The 20,546-nt window shown below is 50.8% G+C and overlaps 3 protein-coding genes across 3 annotated transcripts; 2 read left to right on the forward strand and 1 right to left on the reverse strand.

Moving 5' to 3' along the window:
* The first annotated feature begins 273 nt into the window (after nucleotides 1-273).
* Nucleotides 274-8,643, forward strand: LOC128722505 (uncharacterized). Its single transcript, XM_053816176.1, has 7 exons — nucleotides 274-334; nucleotides 4,947-5,044; nucleotides 5,113-6,174; nucleotides 7,123-7,567; nucleotides 7,644-7,712; nucleotides 7,790-7,962; nucleotides 8,033-8,643. The coding sequence occupies exons 1-7, from the start codon at nucleotides 274-276 to the stop codon at nucleotides 8,270-8,272; spliced, it is 2,148 nt and encodes a 715-aa protein (XP_053672151.1). The 3' UTR covers nucleotides 8,273-8,643.
* A 605-nt stretch (nucleotides 8,644-9,248) lies between these two features.
* On the forward strand, nucleotides 9,249-10,112 carry LOC128731635 (coiled-coil domain-containing protein 124). Its single transcript, XM_053824768.1, has 2 exons — nucleotides 9,249-9,458; nucleotides 9,546-10,112. Exons 1-2 carry the CDS (start codon nucleotides 9,303-9,305, stop codon nucleotides 10,029-10,031), a joined length of 642 nt encoding a protein of 213 aa, XP_053680743.1. The 5' UTR covers nucleotides 9,249-9,302; the 3' UTR covers nucleotides 10,032-10,112.
* A 1,589-nt stretch (nucleotides 10,113-11,701) lies between these two features.
* LOC128722516 (proline-rich protein 36) lies at nucleotides 11,702-16,105 on the reverse strand. Its single transcript, XM_053816188.1, has one exon. It carries the CDS (start codon nucleotides 16,103-16,105, stop codon nucleotides 11,702-11,704), a length of 4,404 nt encoding a protein of 1,467 aa, XP_053672163.1.
* Nucleotides 16,106-20,546: the final 4,441 nt, after the last annotated feature.

The following is a 20,546-nucleotide window of genomic DNA, read 5'->3' on the forward strand; positions in this document are numbered from 1 at the left end:
TCGCTCGTTTGAGCGTGCGTTGAAGGTGACGCTTAACGATCACGATCGTGACATTGACATTGCGAGCTGTTACAACGGGTTGAGTGATACGAAAAGGGCACATCCCGAAGGGTGGTCCAGCCATCCGTTTGGAGGCTCGATTTGCGATGCCAAGTGTCTGATCGAAGGCCATCGTGTAAGCAAGGCAGAGTGGCAGTGTCGAAAAGTTTATTTATACTAAAGTGAATCTTCCTGCGAAACCGACCGCCCACCGCGTAATCTTCCACGAGCGGGATGCATCGGTGGAAAATTGGCCACCCGCTGGGGGTGGTTTCCCTGCTGGGATGCTGCTTAGGTAAGTGCCGTCCCGCGTCCGTGCGCATCGTAATTAACGGTGCACTTGTGCCAGGGTGCTCGCGAATCTTCCCTTGAAACGGTGGTATGGTGAGATTACGATCGCACATTCCTCACACACACATACACATACATTCACGATCGATCACGGCCGGAATTTGACCCTCCCCGAGCAAGGCGGGCATAAATTTTCCAGAAGTCAATCCAGAGCAGTCGACACGATTAGGGACTATTTTCGGATGCAAGATCTGCTTGTTTAATGGTTCTTTTTTTCCCACCCAAAACCCCCTTCTCCCAAACCACCCACCACCCTACAAGAACACACACACACATACACAAGCGCACATCAACGGGTGCGTGTTTTAGGAGCCGTGTTTTTTTTTTTCGTTGGTTCGAGCATCAAGTCCTAAGTGGGCCTCTGGAAATCGGAAACGCCATGTTCGGGAAACGGCCACCGATCGCAGCATTAATGGTCGATCCCCGCCGTTCCGGCCCAGCGGCCACCCCCCCCTCTCCTCCCGGGGTGGTTTTGGTGGGCCGCGAAGGGTTGCAGCGCATCTGCCAGCATGGATGAATAAAAAACGCCATCGAATTCGTCTCGCCTCGTGTACATGAATCATGCAGCAGCCGGCATCGGGAGGCGAGATATATTTAGATTTTCCACGCTTATCCTCAAGGCTGATATTGACGGAATCGGAAGGCGATCGGAAGCCAAACAGAATGGCGTTAAAGGCGTGTTTTATGGAGCTGTTGCGCCGCTCGCGGACTTTTTACTTTACTCGCTTGCGTTCCTCAACCACACGGCAAGTTCATGCCAGACGCCGTTTGACCGAATTGATCATCGATCATCATCGGGGATGGATTTGAAAATGTTAGCTCACGGCAAAAAAAATCGAACCGAGGTTCACAATCTCGGTGGCCCCATTCCGGCTTTACTTACTTGGCGAGGGCGTGCCATTATTTACAAACGAGCGATCGTTTAACGTCAACATGTAAGCCCCTCAGCGAGCTCAGCAGTTACATTGGATGGGGGGGGTGAGTTTTTTTTTCATTGCACCCCGTAGCCCTGCTTCTAATCACCCTGCGTTGGCTAATTTTTCGAACAATCATTGACCATCGCAGCTTTCGGTTAAGAATTTGAATATTTATTTACGCTAAACCCAAACGCCCGCAACATATGCCTAATGGAGTCGATCGCGGCAAACCGTTCGAAGTGGTGTTCATTCGAAGAGTGGCCATGTACTGGGCCAGCACACTAAACAGGCATCTTGAGCGCGTTTCCATATCCGGCCGTGCGGAAACGTCGATTGACAACGATTGACTGGACTGACTGGAGGCGTAGATGCTGCGAGGAAAGATTAAAACCAAACTCCCTGTAGCGTAGGTGTTTGGGCGAACAATGCTCGAGCAACCGCAACCTGGCTATGTTAGGCAGAGGAGGCACTCGTACGATCGTCGACGATCGTTAATTGATCCACAGACAATGGGCAGAAATGTGCGTGTGCTTTTTTTGAGATGGGAGAAAAAGGCAGTTCACATTCAATTCCCGCTCGCTAGCATTCTAAGCAATCATCGGACCGTAGCTAGGTTTTCAAGCTAGAATCTGAAGCGATCGACTGAAGCGGGTTATCGGTGATTGAGATGAAGCTAAACCCGAGGGCCAAAAACAGCGCTGGAATCATCCCCCGGATCGTGGGTTAAAAATATCGCTCAACTTCCGAGGGCGGGCGCGCAATTTCAAAACCACGGTAATACTTTGCCAGCGCAAAAGAGCCGCACTTGAGACTGAGATGTAAACAGTTGGCCGCCCGTGTGGTTGAAGCTCGTTAGATCTTGAACTTGAATTCCAGCCCTCACTAGAACGTTCGCTCAACCATGGAACCAACACCCTCGGATGTAAGGGCCACCCCTGCCTACAGAAATGGCCCAGAATGGTCACAAACACGGGCCTCGTTTGAAGGACCACAACCCCACTGGACGTGCCCACACAAAAAACTCACCCCTCCTGGGGCGTTTAGGAGGGGGTTGGTTTTTTTTCTAATTCGCCTGCCACCAGAACGGAAGTGATCACGAACGATATCTGGCTATCTGTTGCCTCCGCATGCTATGGAATCTGGGCGCAAGAGGCCAAAATCCTACGCACACTGGCATCGTTACTAAACGCCTAGGCATGGTGTCGTCCTTGGCGTTGCTCCGAAGGACGTGTTGCGTAAGCGCGCTAGTAACGGGGCACGTTGCCCATCCGGGAAAGGTCGGAAATGGTGCCGCCACGAGCATGGACGAGATGGACTTTTCTCCCTTGTATGGGGAAGAAGCGATAAATTACACGCGCGCTTCTCGCCATACGCCCGTAGCTCGGATGCCTGGGAAAACTGGGCAGAAACGAAACAGACGCACATGATGGCGCGCTTTGTCGTTTAGTTCCGACAACAGTCTGCTCTGGGGGAACTAGCATGTGCATTTTTCACCACCCTGTGAAAGGATCGTGTGTGTGTGAGAGAGAGAGAGAGAGCACACGCACGCACGAACGAGATGTAATGTGGAAAACCAAACCAATCCAACACAGCTTCCCAGCCCACGGAAACCGTATCCGTTTTTCATTCGCATCAGCACTCGTTGTTATTCGCTTCCTCTGGCGTTATGAAGGGGGGTTTTTTTTTCTCGTTCTTCCCTTCCCCATCACTCCACTACCAGGCGCGCCAGTTTTCCCACCCCCCACAACAGCCAGCGGAGTCGCGGGCGCGCTTTATGGCGAACAGAATCACTGGCGCCATGCCAGCGGCGATTTCGGAAAAGCAACGACGCCGAAAGATGAAACGGCGACGGCGCGTTTTTCCCGCGGTAGTAGCCGAGTTTTCCAAACGTGGGTGGAACGGGTGCTTGCTGAAGGGTGGAAGCAGAAGCAGAAGCAGAAGAAGAAGAAGCGACAAGCTGCAACCATGACCAGCGCTGCTCGATTAAGGGCGTAAATTCAATTAAATGTCAACCGTCGAGCACTTTTCCGGCCAGTGCCCGATCACCCGATCAAAGAGGGTGGTGGGTGGGATTCGCTCTAATTCTCACCCCTCGCCCACCCCCTCCCCCCCCAACCCAAAACCTCCCCACGTCCAGACGCCTGTCCACCGTCCAGAGAAGGAGCTGGGACTGTTGATTTATGCCGTCATGTGCGTTTCGATGCGGCACCGCCGTTGATGAATTACATCTTAAAGCAATTAACCACATTACGTTACATTACGTGGAAGGAACCTTCGGAGCCGTGAGGGGGGAAAAAATCAAATTACTGCACGATGAGTAAGAGCGGCGTTCCATGCCGCCCGAAGGTGGTTGGGCACGATCGAACGTGCACTCTCATTATCTGTTGTGAATCATTTTAAATTCAAGTCACATGCCGACTCTGAGCTGCGATCGTTTCATTAGCGAGCTGCTTTGAGTGCAGAAATGCGACTGAAGTAACAAAAAGTAGCCACAAATCCTTCTCAGCGTTGTGGACGCATTCAAATGAGGTATTACCAAACGTTTGAGAAGCAGCTGGCATTTGGAATCGTTAAACGACTAATTTGAGTGGCCAAGTGGCGCACAAAGGACGGCCTGTGATTTCCTGTGCGCCATTGCGATGACGTTGTGAAAAATCGCTACGAATTGAACTCACAGCGATCGGTGCATCGATTTGTGTAAATCATATTTCCGTCGTGAGTTTTTCGCAACATTTCGCAACAACCGCCTCGTCAGCCCAGAAGGAATACGCGTTAGATGAAATGCAACACTCCCATATCGATGATTTATCGAGTTTGTTTGCACGTGTGATTTTTCTTTTTCCCAAAGCCGTGCGTGTTCCGGAGCATCGCGGCCCGCAAAGCTCTTTTGGGGAAATTTATGTCGGCGGCACGTCACGATTCCACACCAACCGACACACATTAGCAGCATACAAATCATGCGCCGAGCATCGCCAACCCGATCGGCATCATTCGCGCGTCTCGCCAAACGCCCCCAAGACGAATGTTTTTGAACGGACGCGCCCGAACGCTGGCTTCGTGGCAAGCTATCATTAGGTCGTTAATAACGAAATTAGTTTACAATCCGGTTTTCCCCACCCCTGGGGTGTCTCTCCGGAAAAGCGCTCCTCCCGCTTCCCCCACCCACTTCTTGGAACCGGCTACCAAACCGCACGAAACATAAACCATTCCGCACTCGCACACCGTTCGGCCAGTCCTTGCGTAAATCATCGTCTCATCCATGCTACAGAATGGCGCACCCATGCTGCATGCCAGTGCGACCCGGAAAAGGCCGCATGTAATTCGAAACGACCGCATCGTCCTGTGGCCCTTCGGGGGTTTGGGTGGAAACGGACCGGTGGCGAAATGGCCGGCTTCGACGGGGGGAAAAAAACCCATTTCCTCGATCACCTATCAATTTGCGCGCATCATCGAACGTGTGGATGGGTGGGTGTTGATTTTCCCTACCTTAAGGGTGGGCAACAATGCTTTTTATGGGGCCTCCCTTGGGCGTAACGAGGCGTCGTCGAGAATAAACACATCGCGAGGTTCGCACGTGCTCACTCGGGTTCCTTTGTAGCCGTGGCTGTTAATCCGATTCTCGCTTATCCTTCCGTACAGCGTTGGGTGTTTTGTTGGCGGAGGTCCAGCCCACGTTTGGCAACGAATTTCACGGCATACGACGCGCCAAATGTCAGCAGCACCGTGATCGCACTCAGGTGAGTCGTACAGACCGTGCCACTACGTAACGGATGCAAATGTCCTTTTCGACCTTACTTCCTGGCAGATCTACGAAGGCGCCGACAACGTGCTGATGAAACGGTTGCAAGCCTTACGTGCTGAGATGCGGTCACGTGCTTCCACGCAAAGCGCCGAACTAGACGCGTATCTGGTGCCGATGTACGACGAGCATCAGTCAGCGTACCTGATGGAGTCGGATCAGCGCATCCGCTTCCTGACCGGATTCAGTGGCTCTGTTGGTGAGGCTGCCGTCCTGCTGCGATCGGCTGCTTTCTGGACGGATGATCGTCATCTCGCGCAAGCAGACCAGGAGTTAAACTGTGCTTGGAGGTTGTTCCGGACTGGTGAAAGTCCAACTGTGGCCGAGTACCTGCTGGCGGAGCTGTCACCTGAGGCACGCGTTGGTGCAGATCCGCAGCTGGTGCCACATCACGTCTGGAAAGCACTCGAGGCTGAATTGAGTGCGGATTACATCCGTATGGTGCACATCAACCGTAACTTGGTCGATCTTGTTTGGGGCTCACGAAGACCGGCACCTCGATCAGGTGCAATCCGCGTACATCCGGTACGATTAGCAGGAGAACGTTGGGACAGCAAGGTGGCTCGATTGCGCGCGAATTTGACCGCACTCAGGTGTGATGGCATGATCGTTAGTTCGCTGACGGAGGTGGCCTATCTGTTGAACCTGCGTGGCACAGACATCCCGTACGTGCCCGTGTTCAAAGCGTATCTGTTGGTGACGCATCGTGAACTGCTGTTGTACACCAACACGAGCCGTGAGACGCTAGGATTGAAGAACCACTTAAAGGCGCACTCCTGCCACAATGAAAACTGCGTGCAGCTACGAGAATACGGCGATGTTTGGCGTGATCTACGCACTATGGCTCAATACTGGCAGCGGTTGCTCGTTCCATCGGCCGTAGTCTTCGATGCGGGTGCTTCTGAAGCCCTGCACGTACCTCTTCCACGTAACATCGTGTTCGAGAGACCCTCGCCCGTTGTGTTCCTGCGTGCGCAAAAGAACGAGGTCGAACGACAGGGCATGAGGCGGGCGCATGTGCGCGACGGTGTGGCCATGTGCGAGGTCCTAAGTCGGCTCGAGGATCGCGTAAGTCTTTGATGGAAATGTCGATTGATTTTACATAATTCTCAAACATTCACAAACGATAACACAGTTCAACGATAAGCTTTTTTGTTTGACGAGCAATGATTCGAACAACAACTAAGTAGGCTCTTTTTTTCTTATGTCGACTGTCACGCGGGAGGCTAGTCGACATGTCGACATTCCATGTGGTTGCTGCACAAATCGATCGATCGATTTCTTACATTACTTGCGGCTGGAGAATAATTTGTCCTATCCATCGCGATAAAACCTCGATATGATGAAGTAATCGTGTATCACTCGCAAAGCGCTCGTAAACGTGGGTGTGCCACAATAAGATCTCCTGGCAGCTTGTTTATTCTGAATCAAAGTTATTTCAAGTTAGTTAGCCTCATCAGTAATTTACTCATCGCAATTAGTGTTTAACATCGTTATTACGGCACGAATTGAACACTAATTCACTAATTGGGTTACTAATTGACATGTAATTTTGAATCCTGGTCTATCTCGAAGATGATTCCTAGTTAGATTTTCCTTTAGATGGTTGTCTGTTTACGCGACCCTCCAGACAACCTTCACCCATATTAGCGAATTAATACCACTTCGAGCTTAATTTAACGACACCTTATCCCGCGAATAGTAGTGTAGTGTTTGTCAAGTCAATTAGAGGCACTGCCACTTAGAATTGAGAGAGCAGCGTCCGGCTGGGCGATAGTATAAACATGCTCTTGATCGAGAAAAGCGTTCACACCACGTGGAACCAAGCGGTAGCAGATGGTGATCGGTGTTCTGTTTGTGCACCAAATGGTGCGCGAAGAGCAAACAACAGCGGCTGGGCAGCACCGATTGTAATCGTAACCGAAATATTTACATATCATACGTCATTGAACTGCTAGCATGTTTGTAGTATATTCCCGAGCGCAGATAACTCCTAACTGGCTTCGAAATTCACAGCACCTCGCTGGTGATCACATCACGGAGCAGTCGTTGGCCCGCGAGATCGACCAAGCCCGGAAGTCGCAGAACATCTCCGAGGGTGTTGCGTTCCCGACCAGCGTCGCGTATGGCGTTCATTCTGGCCAGCCTGATTATACGCCCTCGAATCGCACCAACGCCGAGTTGTCCGACGGGATGTTAGTAGTCGATTCCGGTGGTCAGTATGAGGATGGCACGACCGAGGTTTCCCGCACGTTACACCTTGGTGAACCTACACCAGAGCAGATCCGTGCCTACACGAACGTACTGCTTGGTATGATCCGACTGTCGATGCTGACGTTCCCGGAGAATCTGAAACCATCCGATCTGGATGCGTTAGCTCGTGGTCCGATCTGGAACTCCATGAATGACTACCCCCATGGGACGGGCCACGGTATTGGCGCTTATTCAGCAGTTCGCGAATGTAAGTACATCTTTTTCGGAATGTCTCCGAATCAATGGAATCAACGGAACATCTACCGCTTCTTTCCTGATTTCAGCTCCCATCAGCATCTCGTACACAACCAAGCAACGGTTTACATTCAAGGAGGGATACTTCTTCTCGAATGGTTCGTTTGATTTTGTACACTAAGCAAGCGTAATCGCACCTATGCTGATCGTTCTTCTGCTGATCGTTTCCTTGCAGAACCTGGATACTACAAAGCCGGAGCTTTCGGCGTGCGGCTAGAGAACGTACTGGAAGTAGTGGACACCGGCAAAATGCATCCGACGGGGCACAAATTCTTGGCCTTCCGAGACGTGACGCTGGTGCCGTTCGAACCGAAGCTTATCGATCGTACCCAGCTCAGTGTCCCTGAGGTTCGTATAGCACCAAAGCTGCAACGACCAGCAAATGCACCTTAACAGGAGCTTTTCTTTTCGTTCATAGAAAAAATGGCTCAACGATTACAACGCCCGTATCCGGGAGTACGTCGGAGAAGAGCTGAAGCGAAAGCACAAGATGGACGCGTTCTACTGGATGATGAATAAGACGAGCCACGTGCCGAAGTACTTGACCGAGGCGGATTACCCCGGGGCAGCACCGTGTTCTATTCGGGGTTCGTTCGTTGCAACCCTGGCGGGGACAGTTGTCCTGTTGCTGGCACGGTTCAGTGTCCAGGGGCTCTGAAGTGCGCACGAACGTGTGAAATTCAAAACTATACCCATTCTAATCGCACAAGTACGCGAGCAGAGGCTTGCGTTTCCCCCCGATTGGTCGGTTGATGTTTTGTCAAGGGTATTACGGAATTTGACAAATTCCAATGCAAATCGCGCACATTCGCACCTACGGCAGCGTAGGTTTTGGAACGGCAATCTGGCGCAGGAGTACGCGTTCAAACAAATCTTAGCAAACTCTATTTACACTTCATCCATGTTGGTTCTTAAAAATGGTGACCGCTTACGCGGGGCGCTACTGCGAGAATGAGTGATATTTTATTTATTTCTGTTTTAACGGTCGCGAATAAACTAAACACTAAGAATTGTATGTTACAGAGGAGAAACATCAATAAACTAGTCTACAGTACATTACACGATATCTTCACTGAGTTTTGCTTGCTAATTTAGGTTGCCTGAAGCATGATCAGCCAGCCTGAAGCATAATCCGATCGGACCACGTGTTCATGAAAGTTGTAGTGTTTGCTTTTCGCTCAAATGGTGAACGCATGTTTTTTTTTATTTTCTATATATTAGATGTCCCAGACAAACATATAGGTAACGTGATTATGGGAGCTGTTTGAATATTTTACAGAGTTCTTATTATTTAATTACAATAAAATGGACCTAATAGTACTACCGTTCGTTGTTCTCGCATAAGAAATGAACTATTGAACTTGACACTATAAACGTAATGCGAAAAAAGAGCAAACAACTGTCAACATAGCGAAATATTCAAAACAAATGCAAGCGCCGAGTGTAAAGATTAAGCTAACTTTTGAATTTCAATTAAAATTTCTTACAATCCTAGTAGCTTACAAGTTTCGTTCGATGCCAAATCTCCCAGGTAACTGATAAAGATTCTCGAAATTACTGTGCACAGCCGTGTAACCATTTCACAGCATAGATAAAACAAACAATCTGGTATGCTCGCAGGAATATAGAGAATTTGCCGGTTTTGCAAGTGATCCTTTTGAACATAAGTAGCAGGACAACACGCTAAAATGCCGAAAAAAATGGGAATTAACTCTAAGGCGGTCGAGGCCCGCGAGCGAAAGGCCGAAGCGAAAAAGGTCGCCAACGATAAAGCTGCTAAAGCGGCGGAAGATGCACTCTGGGTGGACGACGACAAGCAGTTGGCGAAGAAAAAGAAACAAAAAGTAAGCGACTGGTTTGTTAATTCGTAAACGTTAATACGAAGACACGTTGGTTCAGGTGTTTAATCGTAACCCTTTTTGTTCATGCAGGAAGATGAGGAAAAACGCAAAGCGGAAGCGGCTCGGAAGAAGGCTGAAACCAAAGCCCTGCTTGAGCAGGAAATAAACTCCATCAAGACGACGGCAAAGGTACCGGCAGCTAAGGTGACACGGTCCCAAATCGAATCGGAAGTTGAAAAACGCAAACGGGCGGCCGAAGCGTCGCAAGTAGCAGCTAGTAAACCAGCAGTGGTAACGAAGGAGCTGCCGATAGAGGAGAACTTAAATCGGGTCATGGCGGACACGGAAGTTGCACAAACTATTGACGAGGCTATCGCGGTGCTTAGTGTTGGAGATTCCTCCGCTGATCGCCATCCGGAAAAACGCATGAAGGCAGCGTACAAAGCATACGAGGAGGAAGAGCTGAAACGCTTGAAGCAGGAGAACCCTTCACTAAAGCTGTCGCAGCTGAAACAGATGATTTTCAAAAGCTGGCAGAAGGCACCAGAAAACCCGCTGAACCAGAACCGAGTTTGAGACTGTAAGCATGCCCATGGATGGTATGGTGATAAACCTGTACGAGTGTTATAAATGCGAATAGACGACAGGTTTTCTGTTTTTTTAACTTATTGTAATCCGTAACAGAAGAAGCTCATGTATCGTGTATGTAGTCTTCAGAGTATTTATTATCGTATTTGATGACGTGTTTACTTTTTTTCTTCAAATTTACGATACAAGTGTGAATCGTATCCACTAAACAATACTAAAAACTTGAAACGAATGGCAACTTTGTTGTTTTACACGTACAAGCGGACCATGTGTACCAAAGCGACTCGGGGAATGTCTGTAATCGGAAACCAAACGAGTCTAAATAAGTCGAAGCATCGTATAGATTCAGTTCTTCCGCGCTTTCGCTTTACCACTCACGGCATGAAGACTCTTTTGTGCAGCTTATTCGGATGCACATTAAGAGATGTAACGACTGAATGTTATTATTTGATTTATTTTCTCACGTTTTATTTCTTACACAATATGAATCTATTCTCCTACTTACTGGCTAGTGGAGGGTTTTCACTAGCTCCCCCTCCGAATTACGTTTACTCCTTACGAGCGTGTCGCTATGGGCATTAGGGTCGTATAAGTGTTATCTTAAGGTGTATTTTCGCTCATTTGCTACTTCCTGCTTTTCTTAACCTATGTCTTCATTACTTGAAGGAGGCGAGAAAACAGAAGCACAAATCTGCCATTGATCCCTCGGTTCCATGGTTTTCAACCCTCTGCATGAAACTTCAGCCAAGTGTTCCCTTCGCTCAATCATGGTTCGTTGATAAATAAATAAATAATTTTATGTGATTGAATGTTTGCTCGCTCGTCTGTAAGCTACGGCCTACGTGTAAACCTAGCCTGTTCGGGGCCGTCGTCTTTGCCTCACATTCAGTGGAAATGTTCAGCCTATTTCACTATAGAGTGTGGTTCGGGTCGAAGCATCCCAGGGACAGCTTAAATCGTCGAAAAGGTACGGATGGACTGTGAAAGAAAATAAATCCCGATCCTAACGAGATTTTGGGACACTTTTTCATCACTCCTTCACGTTCGCGTTATCAAGTATCCAATATTAAGCCCGTACCGTCGGTGCAGGACATGTCACTGAATGTCTATTGTGCTGATTTTTTATAGTCCTGTTCAATACATTTTTCTACATTGCGGGCATACTTTGGCCACCAGAGCGATGGCCTATACGGGTTTTTTGTTCCTCTCGCATCAATCCCATTCTGATACTTCTGGTGTAGATTTAATTTGTGGCAGCCGTTCGGTTGACTAGCGTTTGCACCATCGACCAACGGCATTCGCCAACGGTGTCGAAGCGGTGGCCGGTGTCGCTTAACATTAGATACTCAAGAGTCGGTTCTGTTGCGGGTGCAGCGTTTGCTGGCGGCTCAGGCGGTCCCTCCTGCTAATGGTTTGCTGTACTACTGCAGATACGCCAATGTGTGATCGATCTGTCTGCTGCTCGGTCGGTAAGCCTTACGTAGCTAATCGCAAATCGTTCGTCCTCATTCATCAGTGCTCGTTCATACTTCTGCTCCACACATTCTGGTATCGCGCCATGGCGAGGAACCGTGTCGTCGCATTCACACCAAGGATGCTCTAAGGATTCGAACGGTCAAAGCTTTACCCAATCTAACGCGCCCTCTGGCGGCAAACGCTCACGTTGCTTTCGTTGAGGTTTCTTCGTCGGCACGTGGTGCAGCAGTAGAAGAACTCGAGCTAACCAACTCAACTGACCCCGTGTTGCTTCGTCCTTCACCCGCCTGTCGGTACTGACTCTCGTCATCCTCACGCGGTATCGTCTCATTCGTCGTTTCCTCGCTCATAGTCACATCGTCCAGATCGGCCTCACCGTCATCGTAATCCTTAGTGATCTGATCGAAGAATGCTTCTAGATCCAGGCCCATCCCACTGTCTGGTTCCTCCTTTTTCACCACTTTTGGCCTCGGTTCTACTGGTTGAAGCTTTGTCGTGACATTCTTCGGTGGTTCGTCCGTACCACGCACGGGTTCCTCGTCCGCAAACAGATCAACAACATTTGAACGCTGAGGATCCGGGTTTAGCTGCTCGCTCAGCTTTATATCCGCACCATAGATTGGCCGGAAGCCACCTTGTAGCTCTGGCTGGAAGCTGTCCGCATCGAACGAACTTGAAGAGGTCTCCGACGGTGTTCCACGATGCTCATCACCTTCATCACCCGATCCAGTGGACGTCGTGTCACCCAAATCAGACCGATCGATCGTATTAGGGCCACTACTCATGTGCTTGTGCACCACGGAGGACTCTGAATGGACCGTATTTTGCTGCGGTTGTTGCTGCACCTGCTGCTGGAGCTTGAGCGCCTGCGGTGATGATGTAACCACTGCCCAGCCCTCATACGGGTTGGTCACCTTGACCGGATCGAGGCTCATGCTGGCCTGGAACGGTGCCTGGAAACTTTGCTCGTACCGGCGCGACGGGTTCCCGAACTCGTCCACATCATCGATCTTCAGGTATGACACCTCGGTTTGCGTTTCACCGTACGGTGAGTAGTAGAAGTTGTTCGTCGCCTGTGACACTCCGGTAAAGGCCGGTTTGCTGTAACGCTGCAGTGGGCTCGACTCCGTGGGTGTGTACGCGATCGCGATCGGTGTGCTGTCCGTCTGGAATCGCTGCAGTTTGCTCGAGATTAGGTCCTGATCCTGATCACGCAAACCAATCACAGACGGTTCTTCGCCCAGGTTGTACTCGGTGTCGGATTCTGCAAGGTCCTGCACAGCTTCCGGCTTCCGGTCCAGTGGTTGTGTCAACGCCACCGGATCCGGCTTCTCGAGGCTGTACGGGAAGCTGAGCTTACCGTGTGGATTCGGTTTCCGGTGTTTCGCCGTCAGAATCGGTTCCTGCTCGAAGTGGGACGCGATCGAGAACGGTGTGTTCTGGTACTCCGTACCCGGGCTGATGACCTTGACCAAGGGCGGTTGCTCACCCCGATGACCCAACGCATCCCCGTTCGGGTTTCCATCTAACCGAACCGGCGTGCTTTTGACCGGATACACGACGTACACCGGACGTTCCTTGCTGGCACCGTCGGGCTGTTGTTGTGGGGCTTGTGGCGTATTATCCTTCACCTGCGAGTCCTGACCGGGTGGCGAAGTGCCAATCTGCTTCTTCGACTGCAACATCTGCAGCGTAACGACCGGCTCGAGCTTGGGTCGTTGCTGTGACTGCTGCTGTAGATCGTCCTTCAGGATGTTACGCAGGATCTGTGGTGGATTGCGATGGAACTCGCTGTCTTCGAGCGGTTCATTGGGCTTTTCCGAGGAAGTCGCCACTGGTGGTGGTGGCGGCGGTGGTGGTTGTAGTCTCGTCGGTTGGATATTGTACACACGATCTTTAAGCAAAGTTGGCTGTGGCGGTAGAGGTGGAAGTCGATAATACCGACGATTTTCCAGTTCAGCCGACACCGGTGGCAATTGAGCTCGGCTTGGTGAAGGACTAAGCCGTGTCATGAGCCGCGTAGGCAGTGGTGTCCTTCGCAAGGCCGTCGTCCCTGGTGGGTGATTGAATGTGGCCGGTTTTCTCAGTGGTGGTCCCGCCTTGATCGGCACACGGTACACACCCGAGTCCTTCGGGTATGGCGGATGTCCTTGGGATATCTTAGCGTTCGGCCGGAACTGTGGCAAAATGTTTGGCAGTGTTAGTGTAGGCCGATGTACGGGTCGATCGCTTGGGTACGTTGGTGGACGGCGTTGGATTTCGCTATACCGGAAGGGAGGTCCTTGCGAGGGTACCGGTGGTCTCGGACGTGGTTTACCCAATTCCGGTCGTTCCGGTGACGACGGAGGTGTCAGCTGTTCAGGCAGATCGGAAGGATAGTGAGGATTCGGCGCTACTGAGAGCTCGTTACGATTGAGCGTTTCACTCGGTGCGGATGGGGAATCGAACACGATGCGGTTCGAAACCTCATGCAGTGTGCTGGCGATGTCCTGATTGGGTGGAAACACGACCATCTGATCGGAACGTACCGGCGCCGAGTGTCCGTTCGGTGGTAGGACCTCAGATTTATGCGTACCACTGATGATGGGCGCGTTGTCGTACTTATCGTCGGATTCACTCGGGAACCGCACGCTAGTCGTTTTGATGATGTCCTGTGGCTTCACCTGAACCGATGGGCCCAGATTTGCCGGGTCATGAGGTGAGTCAAGGTCCAACACCTGACCCATCTGGTAGGATGGTCGGCCAGCACTCAAAGCTGCCGCCGACGCACTATCCTGTGAGACCGATCCCACGAAATGGCCACCGGATTCAGGATGAGCACCTGTACTGACGCTACTTCCGACGGATTGCTGCGAGCCAAGGACGAACGTAGCCGAATGCTGGTTGGGGCTGATCACCACACTGTTCATGCTCGGCACGGCACCGTATTTTACCACGTTTAGCTGAGGTTGTTGTACCTCGTACTTCACATACTGCTCTCCCATTGCATCCATGGCTGGTGGCTGAGGACGGTGTCCGTTTGGCTGCTGCACGTGATATTGGGTGAACTGCTGCTGTTGCTGTTGCTGCTGCATCTGCGGATGTACCTCATAGCGAACGTACTGATCTGACAGATCGATCGATTGCACGATCCGAGGTCCAGTCGTAGCCGGTCTTTGAGCAGGTCCGCCATCCAGCAGGACGATCGCTGGAGCCGTCGTTGGCAACGGTTCATCCTCATCCGGTTGCTCCTCAACGCGATTCGTCTCCGCCTGCTGCGACTCGAGCCGTTTCTTCTGCTCAATCGTACTGAAGATGTCTGACAGCGACATGACAGCTGGGTTCTTCGGTAGCTCAATCTTGGTGCTTGCTGAGCTTGCTGCCACCGTCTCTCGGTCCGAATCCTGTTGTGGCGCCATCGGACGGAAAGGAGCCGGCCGAGAACCTTCGTACTTAAGTGCTGGCATTGTGAACTTGATCTTCGACTGGTTCGTCGAGTCATCCACGAAACGAACGGGATTGGCAGGTGCTGTCGTGCTCTGAGGCGTCGTTTGTGACGTCTGGAAGGTACTTCCGGTAGAGGGCCAGTGTGGGCGGATGGAAGAAGGCGCGTAGTAGGTGGAAGAGCGCAATGGAGCTCGCTCTGTGGTGGTAGTTGTGGTGGTGGTCGTCGTCGTCGGTCCTGGAAGAGCTAGCGTTGATGGAAGGAAGAACTTCTTGCGCGTCTGCTCGGACGTCTCGAGGTACTTGTTCTTGATCGTGCTCTTGTAAGGGTAGCGTGTAAACAGCTGTTTCGGAGGTGTAGCTGTCGGTTTAGCCGTCTCCGTCGTTGTCTCTGGAGCAGGTGTTGTCGTTGTCGTCGTGGTTGTCGTTGAGGTCGTCGACGTTGTAGTGGGTTTCGTGATAGGACGCCCTGATGTAGCCGGGAAGTTGTAATACCCTCCGGAACCAGAGCCTAAATTAGAGCTTGCTCCACCTTGAGCAGGTCGTCCGTATTGTGGCCGATTGTAGAAGTACCGCGTCGAGGTAGCCGCAGGAGTCGCAACCGTGCTAGTTGTTGTGACAGTCGGAGGTGCTGGAGTTGCTGAGGTGGCAGCCACTATGTGGGTGTTACCGGGATCCCTGTGGTTCGAGCCTTTGTTGATACCCTGGTACTTGAGGTTCGCGTATGAGCTCGATATCGAGACGAAGTTCTCGGGCGAGTACATCTTAGGCAGGTTGAGAAAGTCGTGAAAGTTTGGCGTCGAATGATGCACAATGACGTCTTTCTTGTCGCTCACATAGCTGTCCTTGATCGATTCGTACGGCTTCGCGTCGTCCAGGTCGATCTGATTGCCCGTTTTCTTGTGCATGAAATCGAGCGCCCCGGTTGAAGGGTCACGCTCGACCAGGAAAGGTTTACCATCGTTGAACACGTCCGAGGGCAGCAACACCGAGCCCGGCATCAGCTCTTCGTCCACGTTCGATTCGTCCGCGATCAGATCCTCGAAATCGTCATCAAAGATGAATTCTCCACTGACCATAGTGGTGGTGATGGTAAGTGCCATCAGCAGCAGGGCCACACCCAGACCCACTCCCAGCGGGAGTGATCGGGTTTGTTTCCCCATCCTTCGGGTGCTCCTGGAGAGAGAGAGAGAGAGATAGACAAAAAAGAAGAGCATTGTAAGAGCCACATTTTGGGAAGGAAACCAGCGCATGTTCTTCAAACGCACTACAACGCAGCTCGAGGAGAAAGCTCGCCCAAGTCTCGTTGTTGAAGCGCTCGAGCTGGGGCTTATAAACGCAAAACGTAAACCAATAACCGTACGATATCGTTGCGAAAGCGTTCTGCGATGCGGCTTTCTTCAATCACACCAACCCTTTCATCCGCTCGCTCGCAATCAGGCGCTAACGAAGCCGGGAAATTCCCCCAACGCGCTGGCGCATTTTCACTCATCAACAAGACGCCTTTCCGCTGCCTCATCACCGGTCTTATGTGAAAAGATAGACCTCCATCCGTTCCGTTTGCCGTGCGGAATTTCCTAGTCGCTCATAATGCGCTGTTTTTTTTTCATTCGCTCAGTTCTTTTCCCAACTCCCTCCGTAATCCGATCTCATCAGCATAGCGGCGCGATCAAATTTACATCCAATCAGCACTGGGGGCGCACATTACGTGAGGAGATTTCACTTTCCGCCGGATGGGCGATGGGAAATTAGCCGAAAAATAACCACCGCAAACGCCGAATTTCCGCCGGTAGAGTACCAAAGCTTGCCATATGCACCCGAAAATGCTCCACTCGATCGAAAGCGAAATCTACACTTGATCGATCGATATTGGCTGTTTTTTCCCGTGCTGTTTTACGCGATCAATCATAATGGCCACGCTAATTACGGTGCACCATTTTCCCGCGTTAGCACTCGCTCTCGTTGGGAACACGTCCACCCAGGAAAAGCGGTCCAGTGAGTGACCTCCGAAGTCCGACCACGTCACGATGCCAACGCATCTCAACGGCGAGCGGTTTCGACTGAACTCGGGCCAAATTTCTACTTCCGAATGCCGGGTTTGGCGGTGGGCCATTATTTTATTAAATTTTTCGGTGGAGTTTGCTTTTCGCATTGTTTCTCCGGCATCGGTACAAATTGGCCAAACCCTGGCGCCGTGCGATAGTTGATGGAGGAAATGAAAAGTGAAAGACACTCTCGCGCGCGTGGCGTGGCTTTTGTTTGCGCGTGGAGACTCCCACGCGTGCTGCTGCGCGTGGAATTCGCGTGGGTTTCGCGCTTTAGATGGCTTTATCCAGCTCGTGTGGGGGAAAGCTTCACTCAAAGGGCTCAACCGAAGCTGGATGGAGGTTTTGTGAGCGTTTCGGTTTTATTTTTAGGAAGAGCTCACACTCAGTCACACATTCCGAGCGCGTCACAACCGCCTGATCGATCGATCGGTCGGGAAAGCTCCCAGCTTGCGTTTAGGCATGCCAGGGAAAAGGGCCGGAATCCGTTAGGGCGACATTCGACCTGCTAACCGAATTTCCAACCACCTCCGACGGGATGGGCGACACGGGTTTGGAATATTAATCGCCGAACCCAAAACCCAATCCGATCGCGGATCGACAGGTGACCGATTTCAACGTCCGTCTCGACAGGTGGCTTCCCCAATGCTTGCGCAACGAAATGGTGGCCTTTCCGGCTCATTCTTCGTTTATGCTCCTCATCCTGGTGTCTGACCGGTGTCACCGTTTCGGTTCTGCTACGCTGCGTAAGCAAATGCTAATTAGCATCCCCCTAACGGTGGCTCTACCACGTTCTTTCAACGCTCCTTCGGCGAGAAAATGGGGTGGCTTTCGTGGACTTGTGTTTTCTTTTGTTTACCGAGAACGAACAGGCTCGTTCCACCCCAAAACGGGCACTTGGCGTCACGGGCGATGTAGCGGTAAATATGAAATCGATACTTGGCTGTTTTGCTGGGCGATTGTGCTTTGTCAATTTCTCTCCCCCGCACACACATCGAAATTGACCTCTTTTCCCGCAAACCGCGACGGGCGCACAGTTTCGGGTGGTAATGATGAATACATCGCGCCATTTTTTCTTTCTTCATCTCCTTCTTTCACCACCAACCTTCGGGCGGCCTTTCGAGGGCTCGAGCGCCCAGTGAAAGCGGACTGCCCACGCACCGATCCGAGGCCGTGATCGAGAACCGGCGGATCGGATGTCGTGTGCGGTTCCGTTTCACTTTCCACTCGGCGGAAAGTGGAGTGCAAATTAAAATGACCCGATTCATCGCCCCACTCGAGTGGTTCTGGGTGCGCTGTGGTATTGGAAAACGGTTTCCCCATTTCGGGAAAAGCGATCAAGTCGGGCGGATTGGCACGACCAGGGAGTCTCGGATTTCTTTGTGCTTCTGAGCAGGCTTATTAAAAGCGGGTTTTGTCTTTTGTGTTTCATTTGAAAATTCAAACAACCCGTAAACAAACCTGTCGTGCATTTTCCAACCCCTTTATTAGAGCGCTTTCCGGCGTCACAGTCTTTCTGGGTCACCAAAGCCACCTGTCCATCGGAACTTGCTACCAATAATTCCACCGATGGCCCATTAAAATCCGACCATTCCATCAAACAAAACAAGCTACGAGCCAAATGGAACAAACAAACCTAACGATCGTCATCTCGCAATGCATCGGAAATGAAGCGATCAACTGGTTCGGGTGGGCATAAAAACGTAAATGACAATTTAAACCAAATTAACGTAGCGATGCCCTCGGCGGATGCTAATGCGTTCGTGTGTTCGTGTATCTTCTTCCTTTTCAAACGGCACGGCAATGAATGAATTTTCTCTCCCCAATCCACCCAACGCACAGGTGGACCGAGTCAAAGATGGTTCCCTTTGCCAGCTATCACAGGCGATTCGCATCCGATTCCCATTTCACATTCCAGTGCCCTTCGCCGGGTGCCGTGTTCGTTGTTTGTTGCTTCCGTCTCGATTTCATCGGTCACTTCCTCGACGGTGACGCTGGTGATGGTGACCAGCCGGAGGGAACCCAACTGGGTCAACCCCAGGGCGCTTTCCCTCCACGATTGCCCTATCGCCGCACAAGGGCTCCTGCGGGCACGATCTTTAATGTGCGCGCGGCTTCCTCCAGAGGCAGATGCTTAACGTGAATGCTTAGGGCCACTATCGGTGGTGCGCGGTGATTAGCGCAGGGCAGAGCCGCACTCCGAGAACCTGCTGCAGAAATGGCGCATTTTTCCACCGTTTGTCGGATCGAGTTTTGCGCGGATACGCGGAATCGAAAGTTGACTGACCATCGTGGTCGACCGGGGCAGGTGGCCACATGGAGACCTTCTCCCACCTTGATCGGATGACGACCGTGATGATGATCATGATGATGATGATGAAGATGATGATCGGTTGTCAACATCCGCTGCGGCATCACGGGGAACCGGATCGATGCTGGGTCTAACCGGAGACGAGACTTTCGATTCGAGCAGCTCGTCACGATACGCGCGCTTTCCCGCGTGCACGGCGAGAAAGCACGAAATGGGTCAAGGTGAGCCCCGGGTCTGGCTTTAGATGGGGGGTTTTCTTCACGATCGCGGTTCACGATCGAGCCACAGTGTCGTGATTAGCGATGGGAGGGAAAAGATTCGGAGTACGGATCGCATGTTTGGTTTCTTCCTCGTACCCACGCATGAGATAGAAGGAATGATAGGAGCCGAATGATAGGAGCGAGTTGTGGAGCACTTGTTGTGGAGGATGTAAAACGTTTGTCGAACTTTTTCAACAAAATATGAAAATGGACATTAATCACAAAGAGCTTCCGTGTTGACCTGTTTTGTTCTGCAGTATTTTGTCTACATGTCACAGAAATCCCGCATTAGGGGGTTTCAATTGCAAGCAAAGGATGACGATTTTGTATTTTGTATTTGCATAATTTCTTTCAATGCAATCAGCATCCATTTAAAATGAATAAAAACAAAATATTGAGTAGTCTATTGGATATCAAAACAATGAGGTAATAATGCTTAATATGCGGTTTGACTCCGATTTCATTTCTGATCAATTTATGTCAGACTCCAAGGGAAACCAGAGTGTTTCTTGTGGTTAAATGTTGATTAGTAGTTATTTATCATTCTTTTTGAGAATCTTCAATCTTAAAATCTTTCGAAAATCTGGAATGATATATATTTAAAATTATTTATTCGACCTCAAGCCGTTCAACGTTAAAATGCCTCATTTGCATGAAATAAATTGAAACCGCCGCTTATTTCCCAAGATCGTCTTTGTGGCTTCTGAATGTTGGACCGAAAAAAAAGAAACCCATCGAAGCACGCCGTATTTTCATTCCCCCATCATCCCGGGACCGGTTTTTCTCGAGCATGTTCTGTCACGCAAAGAACGAAATCTCACAGCCCACTGAGATGAGCGATTAAAGCGAAGAGAAAGTTGTTTCGTTTCGTCAGTTTCGGTCCAGGAACTGGCCTAATTGCTAGCATGAGAATGCAGGCGGGGCGCGTTCTAGCGCTACCTTGAGAACGTTTTCACTTTTAACCCCAACTCAAGCGAGGTCGTTCCTT

This window comes from Anopheles nili, chromosome 2 (genome assembly GCF_943737925.1).
Source record: "Anopheles nili chromosome 2, idAnoNiliSN_F5_01, whole genome shotgun sequence".
Taxonomy (NCBI): Eukaryota; Metazoa; Arthropoda; class Insecta; order Diptera; family Culicidae; genus Anopheles; species Anopheles nili.

Coding starts and splice junctions, on each gene's coding strand:
- LOC128722505 (XM_053816176.1), top strand. CDS start 274: ATGCATCGGTGGAAAATTGGCCACCCGCTGGGGGTGGTTTCCCTGCTG. Junction 6,175..7,122: donor TAAGTCGGCTCGAGGATCGC/GTAAGTCTTTGA, acceptor CGAAATTCACAG/CACCTCGCTGGTGATCACAT. Junction 7,568..7,643: donor TTATTCAGCAGTTCGCGAAT/GTAAGTACATCT, acceptor TCCTGATTTCAG/CTCCCATCAGCATCTCGTAC.
- LOC128722516 (XM_053816188.1), bottom strand. CDS start 16,105: ATGGGGAAACAAACCCGATCACTCCCGCTGGGAGTGGGTCTGGGTGTG.
- LOC128731635 (XM_053824768.1), top strand. CDS start 9,303: ATGCCGAAAAAAATGGGAATTAACTCTAAGGCGGTCGAGGCCCGCGAG. Junction 9,459..9,545: donor CGAAGAAAAAGAAACAAAAA/GTAAGCGACTGG, acceptor TTGTTCATGCAG/GAAGATGAGGAAAAACGCAA.